This window comes from Polypterus senegalus, chromosome 4 (genome assembly GCF_016835505.1).
Source record: "Polypterus senegalus isolate Bchr_013 chromosome 4, ASM1683550v1, whole genome shotgun sequence".
In the NCBI taxonomy this organism is placed as follows: domain Eukaryota; kingdom Metazoa; phylum Chordata; class Cladistia; order Polypteriformes; family Polypteridae; genus Polypterus; species Polypterus senegalus.
The window spans coordinates 211,006,068-211,028,411 of NC_053157.1; the positions used below are offsets into that span (position 1 = coordinate 211,006,068).

General features: G+C 37.3%; 1 protein-coding gene across 6 annotated transcripts in view; it reads right to left on the reverse strand.

Annotated features, from left to right (window-relative positions):
• exoc6b (exocyst complex component 6B) overlaps positions 1 to 22,344 on the reverse strand; it is a 608,337-nt gene that overhangs the window by 249,462 nt on the left and 336,531 nt on the right. For all 6 annotated transcript variants that reach the window (XR_005633442.1, XR_005633443.1, XM_039751926.1 and 3 more), the window contains exons 9-13: positions 10,421 to 10,504; positions 5,152 to 5,198; positions 4,047 to 4,167; positions 3,724 to 3,795; positions 3,523 to 3,620 (exon numbers count right to left, since the gene is read on the reverse strand). Coding sequence is in view for 4 of the 6 variants with exons in the window: in XM_039751926.1 (XP_039607860.1) it covers positions 3,523 to 3,620; positions 3,724 to 3,795; positions 4,047 to 4,167; positions 5,152 to 5,198; positions 10,421 to 10,504 (422 nt within the window). In the remaining 2 variants the exon portion in view is untranslated. The remainder of the gene's footprint in view (positions 1 to 3,522; positions 3,621 to 3,723; positions 3,796 to 4,046; positions 4,168 to 5,151; positions 5,199 to 10,420; positions 10,505 to 22,344) is intronic.

Below are 22,344 nucleotides of genomic sequence, written 5' to 3' on the forward strand. Positions count from 1 at the left end.
TGTGACCAAATAATTCTAACCATAGTCTCATCTGTTCATAGTATTTTTTCCAAAATTGTTGTGGCTTATCTAGATGCGCTTCTGCATACCTCATGCGACTCTTTTTGTTGTGAGTACTCAGAAATGGCTTTTTGAGCATCACCAAGTACGCTGGACTGTTGAACGATGTACAATGACACCATTAGCAGCCAGATGTTCTTGTAGCTCTCTGGAGGTGGTTTGTGGTTTGTCTGTGACAATTCTAACCATTCTTCGGCTATGCCGTTCAGATATTTTTCTTGGCCTACCACATCTTTCCTTCACAAGGACTGTTCCTGTGGAGTAACATTTCCTAACCACATTTCTGACTGTGGAGACAGACAGTTCAAACCTTGGTGATAATTTCTTGTACACTTCTCCCAATTCATAATGACAAATTATCTTAGTTTTTAGGTAAGTAGAGAATTCTTTAGAAGTTCCAATGTTGCCACTCTCTAAGAGAAAGCCAAAGACAAGCACAACTAGCATTTACCTATGTTGAATAACCTTTTTCATGATTGGTTGCATCTGTCTTTGTTAAGGTCTAATGAGCTAATCAAAGCAGTTTTGTGCTGCAACCTGTCAGCATTAAATGACTACAAATTCAAATTAATGCAATTAAAAGGGTGCCAAAATGTTTGCATGTCCCATTTGTTACATTTTATTTTTTTCATACAACATTCCCTTCTCTATAATTCCCTAGTAAAAAATGGCATATTGTTGTGATCTTCTGCTATGAAGACGAGCAAATTATCATGCAATCTCAGATGGGTGCCAACACTTTTACATAGCACTGTGTGTGTGTGTATATATCCATCCATCCATCTTCTTCCGCTTATCCGAGGTCGGGTTGTGGGGGCAGCAGCTTGAACAGAGAGGCCCAGACTTCCCTCTACCCCGGCCACTTCCTCTAGCTCTTCCGGGAGAATCCCAAGGCGTTCCCAGGCCAGCCGGTAGACATAGTTCCTCCAGCGTGTCCTGGGTCTTCTCTGGGGCATCCTTCCAGTTGAATGTGCCCGGAACACCTCACCAGGGAGGCGTCCAGGAGGCATCCTCATTAGATGCCAAGCCACCTCATCTGACTCCTCTCGATGCGGAGGAGCAGTGGCTCTACTATAAGCCCCTCCCGGGTGACTGAGCTTCTCACCCTATCTTTAAGGCAAATCCCAGACACATTGCAGAGGAAACTTATTTCAGTCGATTGTATTCGCAATCTCGTTCTTTCGGTCACTACCCATAGCTCATGACCATAGGTGAGGGTAGGAACGTTGATCGACTGGTAAATTTAGAGCTTTGCCTTATGGCTCAGCTCCTTTTTCGGCATGACAGACCGATGCAGAGCTCGCATCACTGCAGATGCTGCACCGATCCACCTGTCGATCTCACGCTCCATTCTTCCCTCACTCGTGAACAAGACCCTGAGATACTTGAACTCCTCCACTTGGGGCAGGATCTCACCTCCAACCCTGAGAGGGCACTCCACCCTTTTCCGGCAGAGGACCATGGTCTCGGATGTGGAGGAGCTGATTCCCTCCTAGCCGCATCACATTCAGCTGCGAACCGATTCACAGAGAGCTGAAGATCACGGCCTGATGAAGCAAACAGGACATCATCATCTGCAAAAAGCAGTGACCCAATCCTGAGTCCACCAAACCGGACCCCCTCAACACCCTGGCTGCACCTAGAAATTCTGTCCATAAAAGTTATGAACAGAATCGGTGACAAAGGGCAGCCCTGGCGGAGACCAAATCTCACTGGAAACGAGTTTTACTTACTGCTGGCAATGCGGACCAAGCTCTGACACCGGTTGTACAGGGACCGAAAAGCCCTTATCAGGGGGTCCGGTACCACATACTCCCAAGGCCACCCCCCACAGAATTCCACGAGGGACACAGTCGAATGCCTTTTCCAAGTCCACAAAACACATGTAGACTGGTTGGGCAAACTCCCATGCACCCTCCAGGACTCTGCTAAGGGTGTAGAGCTGGTCCACTGTTCTGAAACCAGAATGAAAACCACACTGTTCCTCCTGAATCTGAGGTTCGACTATCCGATGGACCCTCCTCTCCAGAACCCCTTAATAGACTTTTCCAGGGAGGCTGAAGAGTGTGATCCCTCTGTAGTTGGAACACACCCTCCGGTCCCCCTTCTTAAAGAGGGGGACCACCACCCCGGTCTGCCAATCCAGAGGCAGTGTCCTCGATGTCCATGCGATGTTGCAGAGACGTGTCAACCAAGACAGTCCTACAACATCCAGAGCCTTGAGGAACTCCAGGCATATCTAATTCATCCCCGGGGCCCTGCCACCAAGGACTTTTTTGACCACCTCGGTGACTTCAGTCCCAGAGATGGGGGAGCCCACCTCCGAGTCCCCAGGCTCTGCTTCCTCATTGGAAGGCATGTTGGTGGGACTGAGGAGGTCTTCAAAGTACTCCCCCCCCACCGACCCACAATGTTCCGAGTCGAGGTCAGCAGTGCACCATCCCCACTATATACGGTGTTGACACTGCACTGCTTCCCCATCCTGAGACGCCGGACGGTGGACCAGTATCTCCTCAAAGCCGTCCAAAAGTCATTCTCCATGGCCTCCCCAAACTCCTTCCATGCCCGAGTTTTTGCCTCAGCAACCAGCAAAGCCGCATTCCGCTTGGCCTGTCGGTACCCATTAGCTGCCTCCAGAGTCCCACAGGACAAAAGGGTCCGGTAGGACTCTTTCTTCAGCTTGACGGCATCCCACACCACTGGTGTCCACCAATGGGTTCGGGGATTACATCCACTACAGGCACCGACCACCTTACGGCCACAGTTCCGGTCAGTCGCCTCAACAATAGAAGCATGGAACATGGCCCATTCGGACTCGATGACAAACACCTCCCTTGGGACATGGTCGAAGTTCTGCCGGAGGGCAGCCCCCCTGGATTCCAAGCTCAAACCTGTGGGGGTCCGTGGCCACCATCAGGATGCTCCTGGATGGTTCCTGAGCCCTGGAGGACAGCACTTCCGTCACACCAGGGAGTGTTGGTGGAAGACCATCACAGAACACCTGGAGCACATCCAAGCCGGGATAAAAGGGGTCGCCTCACTCCATTTGGGGAGCTGGAGTCTGGAGGAGGAAGATGGAGCTTGCAAGAGAGGAGTGGAGGCGATTAAAGAGTAGTGAAAGGGACTGGGTTTGTGGATTGTGCACAGTATTGTGTGTGGTGTTGTGAATAAACTGTGTGTATGTTGGACATTGTGAGCCTCAGTGTCTGTCGATGTCCGGGCTATCTTTCGCAATATAGGTATGGGCTCAGGCTGTATTCTAAATTTAACAGCAAACACATAACTAAGGCACTTGAAAAAGCAGATTACAAGATTTAATTTTCAGCAAACATTTTCCTATTGATAACTTCATAATATTCATAGAAATGCCTTTCTAAGTTAAGAACATCTTTTAAGCTTAATTCTTCCCAGACAAATGCACTGAATGTGATAGCATTCAGTATATTAACTTTTAAAACTTACCTAAAAACTAATGCCCACTGCTTCAGAAGGATCTCATTGTACTGATCCCTGATTTCAAGAAGTAGGTCAAAGAGCTGATTGACAGGGAATCCATATCCCTGCATGCAAGCAAAGAGGAGAGTAAGAACATTTTTGTCAAGTGGAAGAGACAAAGAAAGAAAAGTGGGAAGCCATTTGGCCAGTCAAACTACGAAACCTTACCTGTAATGTATCAGCAAAGAGGACAATGAGATGCTTCAAGTCAAGGATTAGAGTGGGGTCTGTACTAAATGACTAGTGTTAAATAGAAAGAAAACATATTTAGGCAGACGTTTTAGACAGTAAGCTTTACCAATGAATCTGACAAATTACAGTCTATATTTTATAAAATGTTTCATTCAGATATTCTTAACTTATCCTACTGCAAGAAATATAACATGAACATTGAAAAAATTACAACATGGAAATTGCTAGTTTTACTTTGCTTGAATGGATTTATTGGCCATATGCAAAGGTCAACACTAACAATATGAGATGACACTTACTGAATGTGTTCGTAGTGCAGCAATGGTTTTAGACAGGGCCATGTCCCATAACTCATCCACATAGGCCTTGTTCACCAAGCCTCTCGTTGTGTGCAAAATGTGGTCTTCCACAACAAAAAAACTGTTACAAAGAGGCAAGAAACATTCGAAAGACATACTTGTCAAAAGTATTCATAAAAAATAATCATGATGATTCGTAAAATATTAAGTGTTGGTACTTTAAAGTTATTACAGACAAGGTATTCCAATAAAAAATTGTGTAATAACTGAACAAAAAAGAATTTTATGTTTCCTTCCCACTCTAAATTTAAAAACACCTTATTTGAGTCAGAATTGACAGAAAGTAAAAATAAACAGCAGAAGTGGCAAACCTTCAAATTGTGAGAATTCAGTTTTATATTTTAATAAATCATTGCATGATGGAAACCAGCTCTTTCAGATGGCAACATGTGTCTAGCTGACCTGGAATACAATGGCAATGTAAATCCCAGTGTAAAGGATCTATGCTAGCCAAGAAAGCTATCTAAGAAATTAAAAAACAACTATATAACTGAGCATATACAGCTCAACAGTTTACATGCTTAAGGAGAGTTCAAGAAGTTTGTCTGCAGGAAAGCAAAACATTTTCACCCTCCAACAGGAAGTAGTGCTGTTTCTTAAAAGCTCACTTCAGACAATAGAAAAACTCAGCTATAAACATGATAGATAAAACATCCAGGAAGCTAAAAATTTGCCCTTAACACTGGCTGACCCAGCAACCAAAGGTTAGGCAGACCAGCTTACAGCACATGACAGAAAAATTTACTGTCTGATCTATAGTATTACATACAGTCTGATGATCCTAAAGTTTACTTTTATGTGCCTGTTACCATTTTTGCATAATAGGTAAAATAGTGTGTTACTGACTACTTAAAAACATGTGCTTTGCACATCACCTGTCAGCTCCTGATATAAAATAATTGTTCATGAACATGCTAGGAGACAAATCTCCTGTATGCTCTCTTATATCAATGTGAGTTATGAACAGAACATAGAGTGAATTTCTTTAGTCCTTCTCAAAGGAAGTCAAAGGGAATCAAAGGAAAAATGAAGGAACCCAACTTACCCCACTATCTGATGAAAATATTTTCTGTATCCTTGTAAAGTTTCATGCTGTAAATATTAAAAAATGTAAGACATCAGAGCAAATCTGTATTTTAGCAAGCAGTAAGTACAAGGGGTTTACAGTAAGGGGAAACATACGATCAAGTTCTCTGGTGAACTATACATAGCTTATTAGCAAAAAAACAGTCAATATTTACTTGTATTTGCATACAGTACATTTGTGTTGAACTGCAAGGTGAATCACTCATTAGCATTTAACAATTAAATGCTGAGATAATTAGAGACAGTAAATAACAGTTTCCAAATAATAAATAATAAAAACAATAATAAACAACACTGGATTTTTTCTACACAAAATTCTCACAGTTCTCTCTCAGCAACAAGAAGAAAGAAAACAACAGTGTAAAGAGTGTATAGTGATCCCTTGCTATATCACGCTTCGACTTTCGCGGCTTCACTCCATCGCGGATTTTATATGTAAGCATATCTAAATATATATCACGGATTTTTCGCTGGTTCACAGATTTCTGTGGACAATGGGTCTTTTAATTTATGGTACATGCTTCCTCAGTTGGTTTGCCCAGTTGATTTCATACAAGGGATGCTTTTAGTGGATGGCTGAGAAGCTACCCAATCAGAGCACATATTACGTATTAAATAAAACTCCTCAATGATATACGTTATGCTTCCTGCACGGTGGTTTGAATACTTAAAAGACCGAACAGCACTTATTGATTTTTGATTGTTTGCTTTTCTCTGTCTCTCTCGCTCTCTCAGACATTATCTGCTCTTGATGGAGGGGGTGTGAACAGAGGGGCTGTTCGCACACTAGCCTAGAGGATACGGACACTCCTCTAAAAAATGCTTAAAGACTACCTTCACATTGCTCCCTTCCTTGCAGCTGCTTTGTCAGGCGGTGCTTCGCATACTTAAAAGCCCCAACAGCCCTATTGATTTTTGATTGTTTGCTTTTCTCAATCTCAGTCTCTTTTTCTCTCTCTGACATTCTCTGCTCCTGACGCGCTTTCCTTTAAAGAAGATACTGTATGTTTGCATTCTTTTAATTGTGAGACGGAACTGTCATCTCTGTCTTCTCATGGAGCACAGTTTAAACTTTTGAAAAAGAGACAAATGTTAGTTTGCAGTGTTTTAAAGTCCCTGTCTCTACAACCTCCTGTGTTTCTGTGCAAATCTGTGACCCAAGCGTGTCAATATAAAAATAACCATATAAACATATGATGTTTACTTCGCGGATTTTCACCTTCATGTCTAGAGGGCTCTAATAATGTTAAAAAACGTATTTAGAAAGTCATAAACAGGTTTTCTATGCTCTAACTGCAAAAATGTTTGATTTATAAATAAAGAATCCTATTTCGTGGAAATTTATATCGCGGTAGAGTCTGGAACTGTTTAATCGCGATAAGCGAGGGCCAACTGTACTACTTTTCTCCACTTTGGTAATATCAATTTATTGACATATAGAATTCAATTTAAATTAGTTTCAAGGGTACTTGTCACTGGTGGAAACCTAGTATGTAGTATTTTTGGGTTTACTTGACTTTCAAGTAACAATACTTACAAATACAGTGTTTAATATTAAACTATTTCCTTTTCTAAAATACTGTCAGCCAATATGGGCTCAAATGAGCAACCTAAATCTGGATAAAGCATTTTTTGTATTGGAATATCTGCCCCTTTCAAATGGAATGCAGAAGCAAAGCACTTTCTAGACACAAAAAATAAAGTGCAGTCCATCCAGCAACATAACTAAACCTTCATTATCTATGAGATTTGAAGCTGTTAGCAGTCTTGAACACAAACTTGACAATATTTGTTCTAGTCGACTTGTCTTCATTTGTGCACTTGCACAAAAAAAAAATACTAATAATAATAAAATAAAATAAATTTAAGCTCTCGGGCTGCTCACTGGACTCGATGCCCACTGCACTGGCCAATGTCTATGTGCCTGTTTTGTTTTATGTACTTGTATTGTAGACATTATTAGTATGTCTCTTAACATGCAGGCCCCTGGTGGTTTGAGTGGGTGGCCACACTTCATCATCCCTCACTTTCAACACAGGCACTCTATAGTGCTGTGTTCTGAGCACTCTGCTGTACTCCCTCTACACATGACTACACTGCTGCACAGGACTCTAAAGTCATTGTCAACACAGATGTAGTAAGCCTAATATCTAACAACAATAAGCAGAGTTATCTGGATGAAATGGGGAGTCTGTCACACTGGTGTGTTGAGAACAGATTACACCTGATTGTCAGCAAGACAAAGGAGCTGACTGTGGACTTTGGGATAGGCACTATCAACCCCTCAGTATTAACAGCACTCAAGTGGAGGAAGTGGACAAATTGAGATACCCCAGGGCCTCATATAGAACGATGTGCGCAGAATTCACACTAAAACAAGGCACACAGACAAAAGTGGAAATGTGTGTAAGTTAGCATAAAAAAAAATCAAATGCACAAAATGGTGTGTAAGCTAACTTCCTTGCACTTTAGCTCCATAAATCCCGGTCAGCATAAAAATAACGCATGTGCTCATGCCTGCCGCCCAACACCGACTCCTTCCAGAATTATGCCCTTTTTGAATATGCAAATCAATATAAATAGCCCTTTAACACTAGAATTACCAACACCGACGAAAAAACTTGCAAACCCGGCCCACCTTAAATGCGTTTGCACCACTCCGTCAACCTCTGTTGTCTTGTCAATGTGTCGATATGCAAAAGCAGCAAGTAGCCTGCTATCCCATCCTCCCACCGCACAGAAACGGCAAAAACCTCTCCCAGCTCAAGCCTTTTTTATCAGGGAGTGAGGTAGTACCTACAGCTGTATAGGCTAAAAATATTTTGTTATTTGGAACACATGCATTTCATGTGTTTTCCGTATCTACAAAGATCTATGTAAGTGTATGATAACAGGAAATGCAAGAAATGTTGAACACATACCTAAAAGACAAACTTTTTTCCTGTTTTAGTACTAGCGACAAAATTTTGACATGAAGTATATAATGTGTGGAAACTGAAGTCCAAATAGCACTTTCACAAAAGGTTCAAATAACATACATCGTTGTAGTCATTATTTTGGTAGTACAGCGGTAAGAGCTGCTGACTCCTATTCAAAAGGTCGCAGGTCCTGTGTCCCATAATAAACATTTTGAGTAGTGAGCTGCTCTTATTGTTAATATTATTCAATAAAAACATACATTTATTTTGAATCTGTAACAGCCGGTGTAAATGTAAGGTACTCGTAAAAGGTTTGCATTTTTTTTTTTTTTATTCAGTTTTATTCTATCAGTCATGTTCACGCTACCCCTGATCTGACACTGCTGTTTTCAAATAAAGATGTGCTATAACAGAGGTGAACTCAGATGAGGACAAGGGTTCTACACCGGAGAAAGAGAACAGAAGCACTCCCCACAAGAAACGTCTACTCACATATACGAACAACACAGCTGCACCAGGTGTAAAGGCGAAAGGTGGCACCGTTTAGATGCAGGACGAGGTCTGGCCCACACCTGTCCTTCAATGAATGTGATTTATTCTAAAACCTGACTCAAACTTGACAAGAACAGAATGTTTATTCAAGTAATTATTTATCTGCGGAATTACTGCCATTTCTAGAATTTTGTTTAAAAAAAAGCAAGTTACATATTGGTCTAGTTGAGATTATTTTTCATGAGCTGGGTTTGACAACAGCAGTCTTAAAACAGTCAGGAAAGACTGAGTTCACTATCTCAAGTACACCATAATTTAGGACAACAGAGACTTCTTTGAAAAAGCCATTTGGTATTGGGTCAATAACATAGGTGGTAGGTTTCAGTTGAGAAATTTTCTACGTAGTTTGGGTAGATCTATTCTGATGAAATCATTTAAATTACTAAAATTGGAATATTGGTGTTCAGTCAGATTAATTTTGAGAGGGTGTACTAAATTATTAGTAATGTCATTAATTTTGTCTTTAAAAAATATAGTGAAAGCCTCACAAGTTTCGCTATTAGTTTTTAGGAGGCATTCCATTGAGTGAGCTGGGTTTAGAAGTCGATCAATAGTTGACAATAAAAATCTTGCTTTACCAGCGTTATCATTTATTATTTTAGAGAAATAGGACTACCTCTCAAGGTGGATAACACTATATTCAGTTATTTAAGCATTCAATACTTCATACTGGACTATCAATTCAGTTTTTCATAATTTTCCATTACCATCATAGTGGGGAGCTGTAAACGATCCATTTTATGTTGCACTGTTATACAGGAAATATGAAAAGTATATAACATTTGAAGTATGCATCATGGTATTGTTTTCTACTTTTAATATAATACATTGAAATAACATTGTATATCAAAATATCATAAAAAAGTACAAAAATTAAAACAAACGACTAGCACCAATGGTATTTGTTCAGCAAAAAAGAAGATATGCACATGGACAGTTTCTTCAGAACTCTTGTGAGAACCAATTAGTAAATAAAGGTGTGCTGCATGAAAGTATAAAAGTCTCACATATTACAAAGGCTAAATGCAGAAAAGTGATAACATTTTTAAAAGGAAGCTTCAACTTTTGGAAAAGCAATACATTATTCTCCATATTAGAAAGGATGATTACTACATATTTTGGAGGGAGATGAAATATTATCAAAAATAAGGAAAGCTTACAAAAACAACTGGTATACAGTCATTGATGCCTCAAATATCAGCTGGCAGAGATGCATTTTAGTGACATACCACAAAAAGTATGAAAGAATGTTTGAATTCAAGTTCAGCACTGTAAAGCAACATTAGCTGTGATTTATTTCTCCTTGCATATTCCTCACATTGAAACCGCTCTAACTAAAATCTGGGTAAGGTAAAAAAAACTGATTATTTTTTCTTCTAACTAAAATGAAAACACTAATAAAGGTTCTACACCAATGCTAAATATTAAATTATTTCTTTAAAAAAAATGTTCCAGTAAAGAATGATTTTTGTTGAATGTTTAATGATAGTATAAGAATGGTTTATTTCTTTATTGTATTCAACAGTAGAAAATTGCAGTGATCTTTCAGATACCTTCTTAAACACTGTATCTGATATGCCTTTCAAAACTCAAAATGTTTAAACGTTGCTTGTTTAAAAGTCAAATATTCAATTAGCTTACCAGGTAAAACATGTTACATGTTACATACATCATTTTCCAGAGTTGTTTGTTTCAGTCTAATCAATAAATTTAGGTAGCTGATACGAAACTGAAAAAATTATGAGGCAGGAGCCATACCATGTTGGAGTGTGGCTGTAGCACCAGTCGAGCCTGTTTCCTCCTCTGTTTTCTGTAATAGTTTTCAAATATGTTTCTTGCACCCTAAGGGAAGATCAAATAAAGATATTAAAGCAGAACTTAGTTCTTTTTAGGAAGAAAGAATCAAATCTCTGCTCACATCGTTTACAGTGTTCAGAGCTAGGCTCTCATCATCAGAGTTCCCTGCCAAGATTTCACTTCATCGAAGTAGACATCAAAAGACCTCAGCTAGTAATTCAACAGCCATGCGAGATGAAGATGAAATTAAAAAGCAAATGCTTTAGTAAATGTGATGTGATGTCTGGGCAAAGGAATATATAAAACTAATGCGAATAATGTATAAAGGGATATGGAATATAAAGGAAATAATAATAATAAGCTATCACACAAATTATAGTCCTTGATTTAAATCGACTAAATTAAATGTTTATATTGAATATTAAGTACACAAAATTAATATTTTAAATATTTTTAAGACCAAATATACATTGAAGAATTAAAACTATATTGTTAATAATAACCGTAAGTTATTTTTACAATCCCCCTTTGATATCCAGGAACTTAAAATATATGCAAAAAGTACTGTTTATAAACCAGAATCAAATACTGTACTTCACAATTCACACATATTATGGAAGTTAAACCTCCACAGAATAGCTCTTCAGTGTTTAATGTGAATAACACCACAACTTGGTAATTTGTATTCATTTTCACTTCAAAATGTCTAAGAAAGGATTTTCATATTTGTTTGTACAAAAATAGACTTCAATATAGGAGAACCACATCAAAATTTAACTTTGACATTAAAATGTGCTATTCAGCAAAGAGTGTTGATCTTATGAGAAGTCCCGTGTGACTCCACCCCTTTCCAACAAAAACAGACAGGCATACAGCATACTACAAAGTGAACATGAATAATGCACCTGGGGCTTTTCACAGCGCCAGCATAGTATCTCTGGCAGCCAGGGAACCTTTCTTGCTATGTTTCTACCGTCTTATCACAGGTTTTACTGCTTAGGTCTCATCTGCACAATCACTTTCTAAACAGCACAAGCAAGCACATTGATTAGAGTATCAAGCAGACCTGGTGACTTTATTTTAGTCCAGTCATTCCATTATACCGATAAACAAATAAATCTATTTTCAACTTCTAGTCTCCAGTTACATGAAACAGTCAGCACTATCACAACCCCAATGACACTGCAACCTAAACTTCAAAAAGTCAAACCTTCCTAAAATTAACCCAAATTTGGCAAATAACTTTAAAATACTGCCTTACAAGAGAAGATAAAGTAGAAAATGAGAATAGCCGGCAAAAATAGGTGAATGCATCTTTTAGTTAGCATGATGACCTAAGTAAATGAATGTTTTACTCTAAACCTCTAAATGTGCTATATCCTACAGGTGTAATTTATACTTTTAACACTTGGTGGTGTGCAGCATGGTGGCAAGTGTTTACTGCTGCTGAAGACTTACAGTGGGTACGGAAAGTATTTAGACCCCCTTCAATTTTTCACTCTTTGTTATATTGCAGCCATTTGCTATAATCATTTAAATTATTTTTTTCCTCATTAATGTACACACAGCACCCCATATTGACAGACAAAAAAAAGAATTTTTGAAATTGTTGCAGATTTATTAAAAAAGAAAAACTGAAATATCACATGGTCCTAAGTATTCAGACCCTTTGCTCAGTATTTAGTAGAAGCACCCTTTTGAGCTAATACAGCCATGAGTCTTCTTGGGAAAGATGCAACAAGTTTTTCACACCTGGATTTGGGGATCGTCTGCCATTCCTCCTTGCAGATCCTCTCCAGTTCTGTCAGGTTGGATGGTAAACGTTGGTGGACAGCCATTTTAGGTCTCTCCAGAGATGCTCAATTGGGTTTAAGTCAGGGCTCTGGCTGGGCCATTCAAGAACAGTCACAGAGTTGTTGTGAAGACACTCCTTCGTTATTTTAGCTGTGTGCTTAGGGTCATTGTCTGGTTGGAAGGTAAACCTTCGGCCCAGTCTGACAACCAGGCACTGTTCGTCACTTGTCCAATACAGTCCCCACAGTGAAGCATTGCAGTGGCAGCATCATGCTGTGGGGGTGTTTTTCAGCTGCAGGGACAGGACGACTGGTTGCAATCGAGGGAAAGATGAATGCGGCCAAGTACAGGGATATCCTGGACAAAAACCTTCTCCAGAGCGCTAAGGACCTCAGACTGGGCCGAAGACTTGTTGCATCTTTCCCAAGACAACTCATGGCTGTATGAGCCCAAAAAGGTGCTTCTACTAAATACTGAGCAAAGGATCTGAATACTTAGGACCATGTGATATTTCAGTTTTTCTTTTTTAATAAATCTGCAACAATTTCAAAAATTCTTTTTTTGTCTGTCAATATGGGGTGCTGTGTGTACATTAATGAGGAAAAAAATTAATTTAAATGATTTTAGCAAATGGCTGCAATATAACAAAGAGTGAAAAATTGAAGGGGGTCGAATACTTTCCGTACCCACTGTAACCAGCATCCTCAGTTAAACATTTATAGCTCTAAAAATAAAAAGGCATGCCTCATCCTAGGTTTAGAGTAAATACATTAACAATCTGACAAAGAACTCAGTTCAAAATGAAACATTAAAACAGTAATAGGCTTTCAACATCTGAAATAAGAATTAGAATCAGCAGAAGCTACTTTTGTATTCTTTTTCCACCAATGCTTTTATCACTGTCCCACTGAAATGTTTGCTTTATCTATGTTTATTTGCAGTAGTACGGCAACTGTTTTTGAGTAGTGTTCTACGCAAAACAGTTCTCATTCTCAAATAAGAGTTTAATATTAACGAGCAACTGGCATACATTTTGCTGGTATTAAAATAGAAAAGTGTGAATTTCAAACCACATTATTTCTTAGTTTAAAGGAATGTAATAAGCATCCTTATTTAGTTATGCAGTGTGTTAATACAAGGTGGTCCAGATCTAATTATGCAGATCCACATCATCTGGATGACTTTGATTTATGCGGGGACGATTCCAGTTCGGCGTGAAGGCAATTCTTCATGTCGTCAGTTTACACACTTCTCGATGGTCCGGGATTTTTCGGGTGATTTTCTATGTAATAAACTTAAGTTATAGTGTAATGAAAATTGCATAATTAGATCTGGACCCCCCTATATTAGGCCACTACAATAACAGCTCCTATTTCCACTTCAGTCTCCAGTTTATTTACTTTTAGGATGCGCTGGTTGTTTAAAAAAAAAATTAATAAATTTTGAAAGCAAAAAATCAGCTTCCACAGAAATCCTCACTGGGATATTTTTACAATGTGATCTCAGATATTTACAAGTTGCTTGAATTAGTTCAGTTTTAATAAAATAAAATTTATAAGGGTTATTCAAACTTTAAACTGCTAGCTCTGATGTTACACAGTGTTATAACCTTGTGTTTGCTTTCCAATTTGGAATATTTTTGAGAAAAGGTCACTGGGGTTCTCCCTGAACAAACATAATGTCATATTCCAAAGAAGTTACATTGGTGACATTAAATTGCTCCCATGTTAGTGGGTATGCCATCTTAATGACTGATTTTTCAGTTAGCTCCTGCTTTCAATTCCATACTGTAAGATCTCCGAATCTTATTTGTATTTGAAAAACAAGAAAATTATAGAATCAATAAATACACTTTTTGTTATGAAACTTAAGAGTGGGTGTAACTGTGTATCCACACATGAATTTGCAACGGAGGATACAATTATAAAAAAAAACTATAAAAAATATTATAAAACGATATTCAATGTTTCACCATTTTAATGAAGACTGAGGCAGCAGTTACATCAACTAATAATAAACTCTGAAACAAAAACAACGTTTTTACTTGACGAAATGTTAATGAGCTTCTACAGTTGCATTTTTGTGTACTTGTTTTTCTGAACTTCAAGAATTGGAAATTTGTTAACCTATCTTCCTCTGGACAGAAAACTATATTATCACTGAGAAACAAAATATATTTTCTCTTACATTTTACATTTAAACTTATTTCTAAATATTTCCTATTTAAGGAAATTGTGAATATAAAAATCTCTCCATTATTAGATGTGCAAAACAATTTTAATGCAACAGCAGCATATCTGGTTCTACAGTCACATTTTTCCACAAAACAGCATAAAGAAAAGTAAGATCTCTTTCTATTTGTCCACTGTATCATTGTACAAATAAACTACTTTTAACTTGGCATATTTTTGTAATTAATACAAATACCTAAACAAATGTGAAATGTTTGGAATGGCAAAGTTAGTGGATTTATAACTTATGTTTAGTTTTGTGTCACTTTCATACTTTAACTTACCAAAGCGACTTATTAAAAACGTGCTTTATAAAGCAAAGACAGGGTAATTCACAACATACACTGGATTCAGATCCCTTCACTTTTTCCTCAAATTTTGCAGCTTTATGCTAAAATCATTTAAATTAATTTTCTCACTACCTCAAGCAACAATCAATAACCCTGAATGACAAAGCTAAAAATAAAAAAACAGAATTTTATATTTTTTTTAAATTTAGCAAAAATAAAAAACTGAAGTATCACACTGAGACAAGTATTCAGACACTTTACTCAGTACTTAGCTGAGGTACATTTGGCAGGAATTCTAGCCTGGAGTCTTCTTTAGTATGACGTGACAAACTTGGTTTGAGCTATTCTTTTGCCATTGTTCTCTACAGATCCCCTCAAACTCTGGCAAGCTAAATGGAGACCTTCAGTGGAAAGCTATTTTTAGGTCTCTACAGAGATGTTTGAGTGGGTTCAAGTTTAGATACCAGCATGGCAACTCAGAAACATTATTAGAGATGTCCCTGAGCCACTGCTGTGTTTTCTTTGGCTTGTGCTTAGGATCACTGTCTTAAGCCCAGTTTGAGGTCCAGAGCACCATGAAGTTCTGGGTTTTCATTAAAAGATACTTCTGTACTTTGCACCCTTCAGCTTTCCCTCAACGATGTCAATACTCGCAGTCACTGTCGCTGAAAAACAACCCTTAAAAACATGATGCTGCCATAAGCTTCCTTCCCGGTAGGAATAGTATTGGACAGGTGGTGAACATTGCCTGGTTTCCTGCATACATGACGCTAATACTTGTTTCATCAAACCAGGGAATTTTTTTTGACAGTCTGAGAGTCCTTCTGTTGGCTTTTTGCAGAAGTCAAAGGGGCTTACATGTGTCTTTTACTGAAGGGATGCATGTCTATCTGGCAACTCTGTCACAAAGTCCAGATTGGTGGAATGTTTCAGTGATGGATGTCCTTCTGGAAGTTTCTCCCATAGCCACAGTGAGTTTCTGGAGCTTGGCAAAGTTGACAACTAGGTTTCTTGGTCCCCTCTCCCTTATCACCACCTTTCCTCCACAGTTGCTCAGTTTTGCCAGGTAGCCAGTTCCAGGAAGAGTTTTGATTGTTCCATACTTCTTTCCTTTATATATTATATGGAAACCAAGAATAATAAAGTGCTCATAATTGGTGATTCCATAGTGCGGAATGTTTCCAAACTATGTTAAACAAGCAGTTAATGTTAAGTGCCTTGCAGAGGCCAAAATTTCTGGCATAGAGGCCGCATTGGACCGTGTCGCCACCAATGAAGTATCTACCTTATTGCTGCATGTCGGCACTAATGATATTTATTTACAGCAATCTGAGGTATTAAAGCAGAAATTCATCTCTCTATGCACCAAAGCTAAAAGAAAATGTCAGAATTTAATTGTATCTGGTCCCTTACCAAGATTGTATAGAGGGGATGTGATTTATAGCAGATTGCATTCCCTTTCACTGCTGGCTAGAAACCTGGTGTGCAAATAAAAGCATAGTGTTTGTGAACAATTGGGATGATTTTTGGGAAAGGCCTGGATTTTTCAGAAGAGATGGTCTTCATCCTAACTGGAGGGGATCTTATGTATTATCCCAAAATATGGCAGCAAAACTGCCTGGCTGACCGATTAGAGCACCATCCAGGCGGCAGTCAAGTGATCTTAAATCACAGGCGGTTGTTTATCCCACCTGTTATTTTCCTGAAGCTGTTACCCATAATCCCTGTTGTGGGGCATCCAGTAAATTTAGTCTTGATACAAACCTTAAATTAATTGATAACCAAAAAATAAGGTGTATAATTAGACCAAGGGATAAAACCAGACCCTCCACCAGGGGCATCTGTAATAGAAATTTACTTCAAATTAAAACAAAAAATATATCACCAGTTCAGAAAGAACCATGCAGTTTTAAATGCTGTTTATTGAACATTCGCTCTCTTGGCACTAAAGCTGTTTTGGTAAATGATATTATATTAAGTACAAAATCTGATCTGTGTCTTCTCACTGAAACCTGGCTTAGTAAATATGACACTGTTCCCCTAGCTGAGGCGTCACCAGATGGATACTGTTCCTTCATAAGTCTAGAGATTCTGGTCGAGGAGGAGGCCTTGGAATAATTCATTGTAATAAAATTCAAATCACTTCTAAAAATTTAGGCAACTTTACATCCTTTGAGGCATTCATTTTAAATATTAAAACAGATTCCAACACAATTATAGTGCTAGTCTACAGACCACCAGGGCCATATTCATTGTTCATGACTGAATTTAGCAACCTTCTGTCTGATTTGGCTATAAATTATGATCACGTAGTTCTGATGGGGATTTTAATGTACACATTGATGTGGAAACTGACACTTTTAGCAAATGTTTTACTTATTTGTTAAATTCAGTAGGATTTTGTCAGATTGTCAAAGGTCCAACTCATAATCATAACCACACATTAGATTTAATTATAACTTACAAAGTTGAAATTCAAAATTTAAATATTACTCCATTAAATGAAGTTATTTCCGATCACTTCTTAATTACGTTTGATTTAGTTCTGCCCTTGCCAATGCATTCACAGATTAAAACAAAGACAGTGCAACATCTAGATTGTAATTCTGCTTCAGAATTTATAGATACCTTGAGTAAGTCGAGTGTAATTGTGGAAAACCATTTAGATCAGTTAACATCAAATGTAAACGTGGAAAACAATTTAGATCAGCTAACATCACATTATAATGTGACCTTGAGAGATGCTCTGGACACAGTGGCTCCCCTTAAAACAAAAGTGATCAAAGCACATAGAAACTCTCCCTGGTTTAATGAAAACACTCGAGCTCTTAAATTAGAGTGTCGAAAACTGGAGCGCAGATGGAGAACAACAAAGCTACATGTCTTTCAAATTGCATGGACAGAGAGTGTTAATAAATATAAAAAAGCCCTCTTTAAAGCTCACTCAGAATACTATTCTACATTAATAGATAGCAATAATAAAAATCCTCGGGTACTGTTTAGAACAGTGACTAAATTAACAAATGGGAATTCAGATCAACAGTGCAAAATACCAACAGATATTAGCAGTACAGACTTTATGAACTTCTTCAATGAGAAATTTAAAAATATAAGATCCCACATCTCTGCATCACAGTACAAACCAAATACTAGCTTAGCAGACCCTTTCTCACATTGCATTCTTTTAACATATAAAGCATTAAATGGCCAAGGTCCGACTTACTTGTCTGAACTTATCATGACTTACAAACCTGAGCGCACATTAAGATCTCAAGATGCCGGTCTGCTTATAATTCCAAGGATTAATAAAATAACAGTGGAAGGTCGAGCTATTAGTTACAGGGCCCCTAAACTGTGGAATCGTCTTCCTGCCTCAATAAGAGATGCCCCTTCGGTCTCTGCTTGTAAATCCTGGCTGAAGACTCACTACTTCAGTTTAGCATATCCTGAATAGAGCTGCTGATTAACTGTACAGACTGCATCTCTGTTGTTAGTTATTAGCACTAAAACATAAGTAACATGATAGTAATAATTTGTTACTAACCCTCACCTATTCTGTTTCTCTTCTCGGTACTCAAATGTGGCACTTGTTGCCATGGCCCACCTGCCAAGTTGTTTTGTCTGCCTAAGGAAAAGTCATCCCTGATGGAGGATTGCAGGGATTGTGGGGTAGAGGGGTCCTTTCATCGGATTGGCTGGCCCAGCACTGGCCAAATGGGGGAGTCAGCTTAATGGCTGAGGCCTCCAGGACTCCAAACAAATTCAAATCATATTATGTGAAATCATCTACTGTTAAATTCTGTTTTGTACTTGTAAAATGTTTATTTTTATACTGTATTGAGGATTTGTTCTGTTCTGTGTATTGTATTGTATTGACCCCCTTCTTTTTGACACCCACTGCACGCCCAACCTACCTGGAAAGGGGTCTCTCTTTGAACTGCCTTTACCAAGGTTAAAGCTACATTTTGACCAAATATGGAATATGCCGGAATGTGCAATAATAGGTAGTACTGCTTTATGGGCCCTCTACATGTCAACTTGATGATATTTTACGAAGTGTGAACAACAGGAATGGACAGGCTTTTTTGATCTGAATTGCTTGTAACTGTCCAATATTTCTCCATTGTATAATCTTATTTCACAAGACTCTACAACTGTTGCATAATCTAAATTATTTATTCATTTACTTCTCTTTAGTTCATACTGTAAATGTAAAAAAAACTGCAATGTCTTTAATGGAAATACAATAAAAGAAGTGGTCTGAGAACTGGCACTCCCAAAGGTAAATACTAGAAATATACAAAACATTTATAAAATTTCATAAATCAGCTTGAAAACTAAATACTTATATGCTGCAATAAGCAAACATACTCAATAAAAGTCTATTTTTTGTTTATTTGCATAATGAGAGATCTTAACAGAAATACAAAATATTATATATTAATATAAATTGTATATATATATATAAAATTGTATATTATTTATTAATAAAAATAATAATATATTAATTATATATAAATTAATATATAAATACAAAATATTTATTATACATAATCCTCCTTTCATGCAAACATTAAAATCAATCCATGAATCTTTTGATTCTACTTCAAAACATGTCCTCCTTACAAGCATGCTCTCATCAGTTATATCTCTATTTCACCATTCAAACTGGAAAGGAAGCCACATGTTTTTTTTGTCTGCAAACAATTATCTAAATAGTGAAATTAACTGTCAAAGCTGATAAAGGCTTATTGAATAACCAACAGTGCTCCTTGTGAGTTTATCGAGGGACATGAGCAGATGTGAGGCATCACCAGGAAAGACTGCAGATAGATAGATAGATAGATACTTTATTAATCCCAAGGGGAAATTCACATAATCCAGCAGCAGTATATGCCATCAAGTCGGTACTGATGTGCTTTGGTCATGGGCATGAGGCTAATACATGCAATTCTGGTATAGCCCAAAATTTCTACAAGCATTTGCAAAGACATGCTATCCTTCAAAAAACTCTAAAAAAATTTTAATGGTTAAACACTTTAAAAAAATATATGCCTTGAAGGAGAAAGGTTTGAAGAGTGTAGTGAGGAAACTTTTGACCACTTGATCCTGGTAGAGTGCCTTGGTGTCTCTCACTTGAAGTGGACACTGATTTTTTGTGTTGTTTTAGTTTGCTCTAAATACATCACTTTTTCTTTCCTGGCTCATTAGTTACAGTGGTTTATTATCACTTTGCCCTAGAAACTGTTATGAAAATCATCCATCCTATATGATCCTCAAAGTGGGTCTACTTGGCTGCTAGATGGAGTTACTTAAAAGGCTAGTAATCCAGTACAAGACAGTTTTCCAGCATTTGCAGGTAGCCAGATTCAAAAACATGGATGGCAGATAAAGCAGGGCTCCTAGTTCACTTGGTACTGCAAGATAAGCTAAGCCTTCCCTTTTACCAAGTGTAAAGGAAGCAAAGGAAAGAAGCTGTTTTCTCAGTTGGTTTTAGAGAGGAAAACAACTGATAAAATATGTATTAGACTACAATGTGAACTTAACCAAAACACTTGAGGAAAGTTCAAGTGTTTGAAAGGTAGGAAATGCAAATGATGCAAAGTTCACCACATGCTAAGTAAATATGAAACTATTTACACATATTAGCTTCTGTAAAAGTTAAGAGATCAATGTACAATTGTCAAATCCAAGTCATTTTCTCATTTAGCAAAAAAAAAAATAAAATAAAAGTAAGTTTTAATAATTCCTCAGTTATTGTTGCTACTGTACTTTTTCTCCATGTTTGTGCAGATTTCCTTCCGTATCCCAAAGTTACAAATGTTGGGTTACATTAGGTCTCTAAATTGGTTAGGTTTGAGGAAGTGAGGGATTTAACATAATTACATCATGGAATTAACTAGTACTGCATCCATTATTGGTTTCATCCTCAAGCACAATACAACAAGGATACACTCTGTCCCTCCATTAACTAAATATCTGTATTAAGTGGACTTGATAATGAAAATGATGGATTAAATTAAATAAGGTGTGTAGTTAGTATTAACCACATATATAAAATATGAATCAATTTCCTCTAAAGTCATTTATCATTAACATCATTAAAAATTGCTTTTTTCATACATCTTATTAAAAAAGGCATTATTGCATTTCTACTTGCCTTCTATTATTAATTTCTTCTTGGCAAACAGAAGATTTTTCACTGATATTATAAGAATATTTAATCCGTCAAAGAAATACACTAATCTCAAACACATTATAAATGACGGTTCAAATACAGAGGAGAAGACACATGGGGAAATCAAATGTGAAGAGTGGCAATTTCCTTATTTTAGGCAATTTTTTTTTTCATCTCAGAGATTTGCCTAAAGTATGGCAGAAATCACTCAGTAACTGCTTTAAATAAATATTATAGGTGTAATTTTTGGCTTATGTACTAGGTAAGGGTACTTCTTTGAATTCAATAAAACATTTCAAAACAAGTCACTTGCAAATTATTTTTTTTATGAATTTCTTTTCACAAGAATTAAGTACAAAATAGTAATATTCCATGTTTGGTGTCTTCTTATCCTAGCATTACTAATGAAATATGTATACTTACAGCCAGAAGCATGCAATTTAAAGCCAAAGAGCATACAAAAAAAACAAATGAACCTGATTTAAAAGCTAGTAAAATATGCAAAATCACTTAACAAAAACTGGAAAAATGCCAATTGTAGCAAAGCTGTTCCGTCTTCCAAGAAACAATTAATTTGTAGAATTCAAACAGAAGTATGAGATAAAACAACATGGTTGAAAGTAAAATCCATAATCAAGGCATCATGACCACTGTCTTGAGCTCAGGAACTTTAATAAATAATATTTAGCTATTGAAGCTTCTGAAAGAGGTTCACAGGTGCCGTAATTTTACACCTCATTACTTAAAATGCCTTAACTGTTACCCTTTACTGATAAACTCAGTAAAAAACAAAAACAGTAAGAAAGACAAACTATAAACAGATTAATAATAAAACTTATCTTTGAGCATTTTCAGCTTTCCATAATCTTTGGGGTAAACCAACGGTCATACACTAAACAACAACAATAATAAGGACAAGCATTCAAAACACTTTTTTTATTTTCTCAGAGTCACCAACAGTTCATACTGACCTATGCCTTCTTGACCTCTCCAATATAAACAGATGCTATCACAAAGTAATGATTCTATATTCCAGCCTTCAACCCAGGTTCACGCCTTTTAAACAGACTGTTCTTTCCACTTGCTTTTGATAAAAAAATAAATCCTTTAAAGTACAATCAAATTTGGAAACATTTTTTTAAAGAGAGGAAAATTAAGCTGTAAAAAGAGCAGTGAAAGGATGTGAAACATTTTTCCGTTTCAACCAATCACTTCAGCACTTGAAACAAATAATTACGAAGACAGAAGCCTTTTGACTTGGCTAGACTACACAGAAATATTTGGGAATGTGCCCACTGCCACTTCTTACCCTACAAAGTGTAACTACATGAATAAAACCTACTCAACAAAAGGTGCAATAAAGTTCAATCAATATTGCCCAGTTTTTGTATT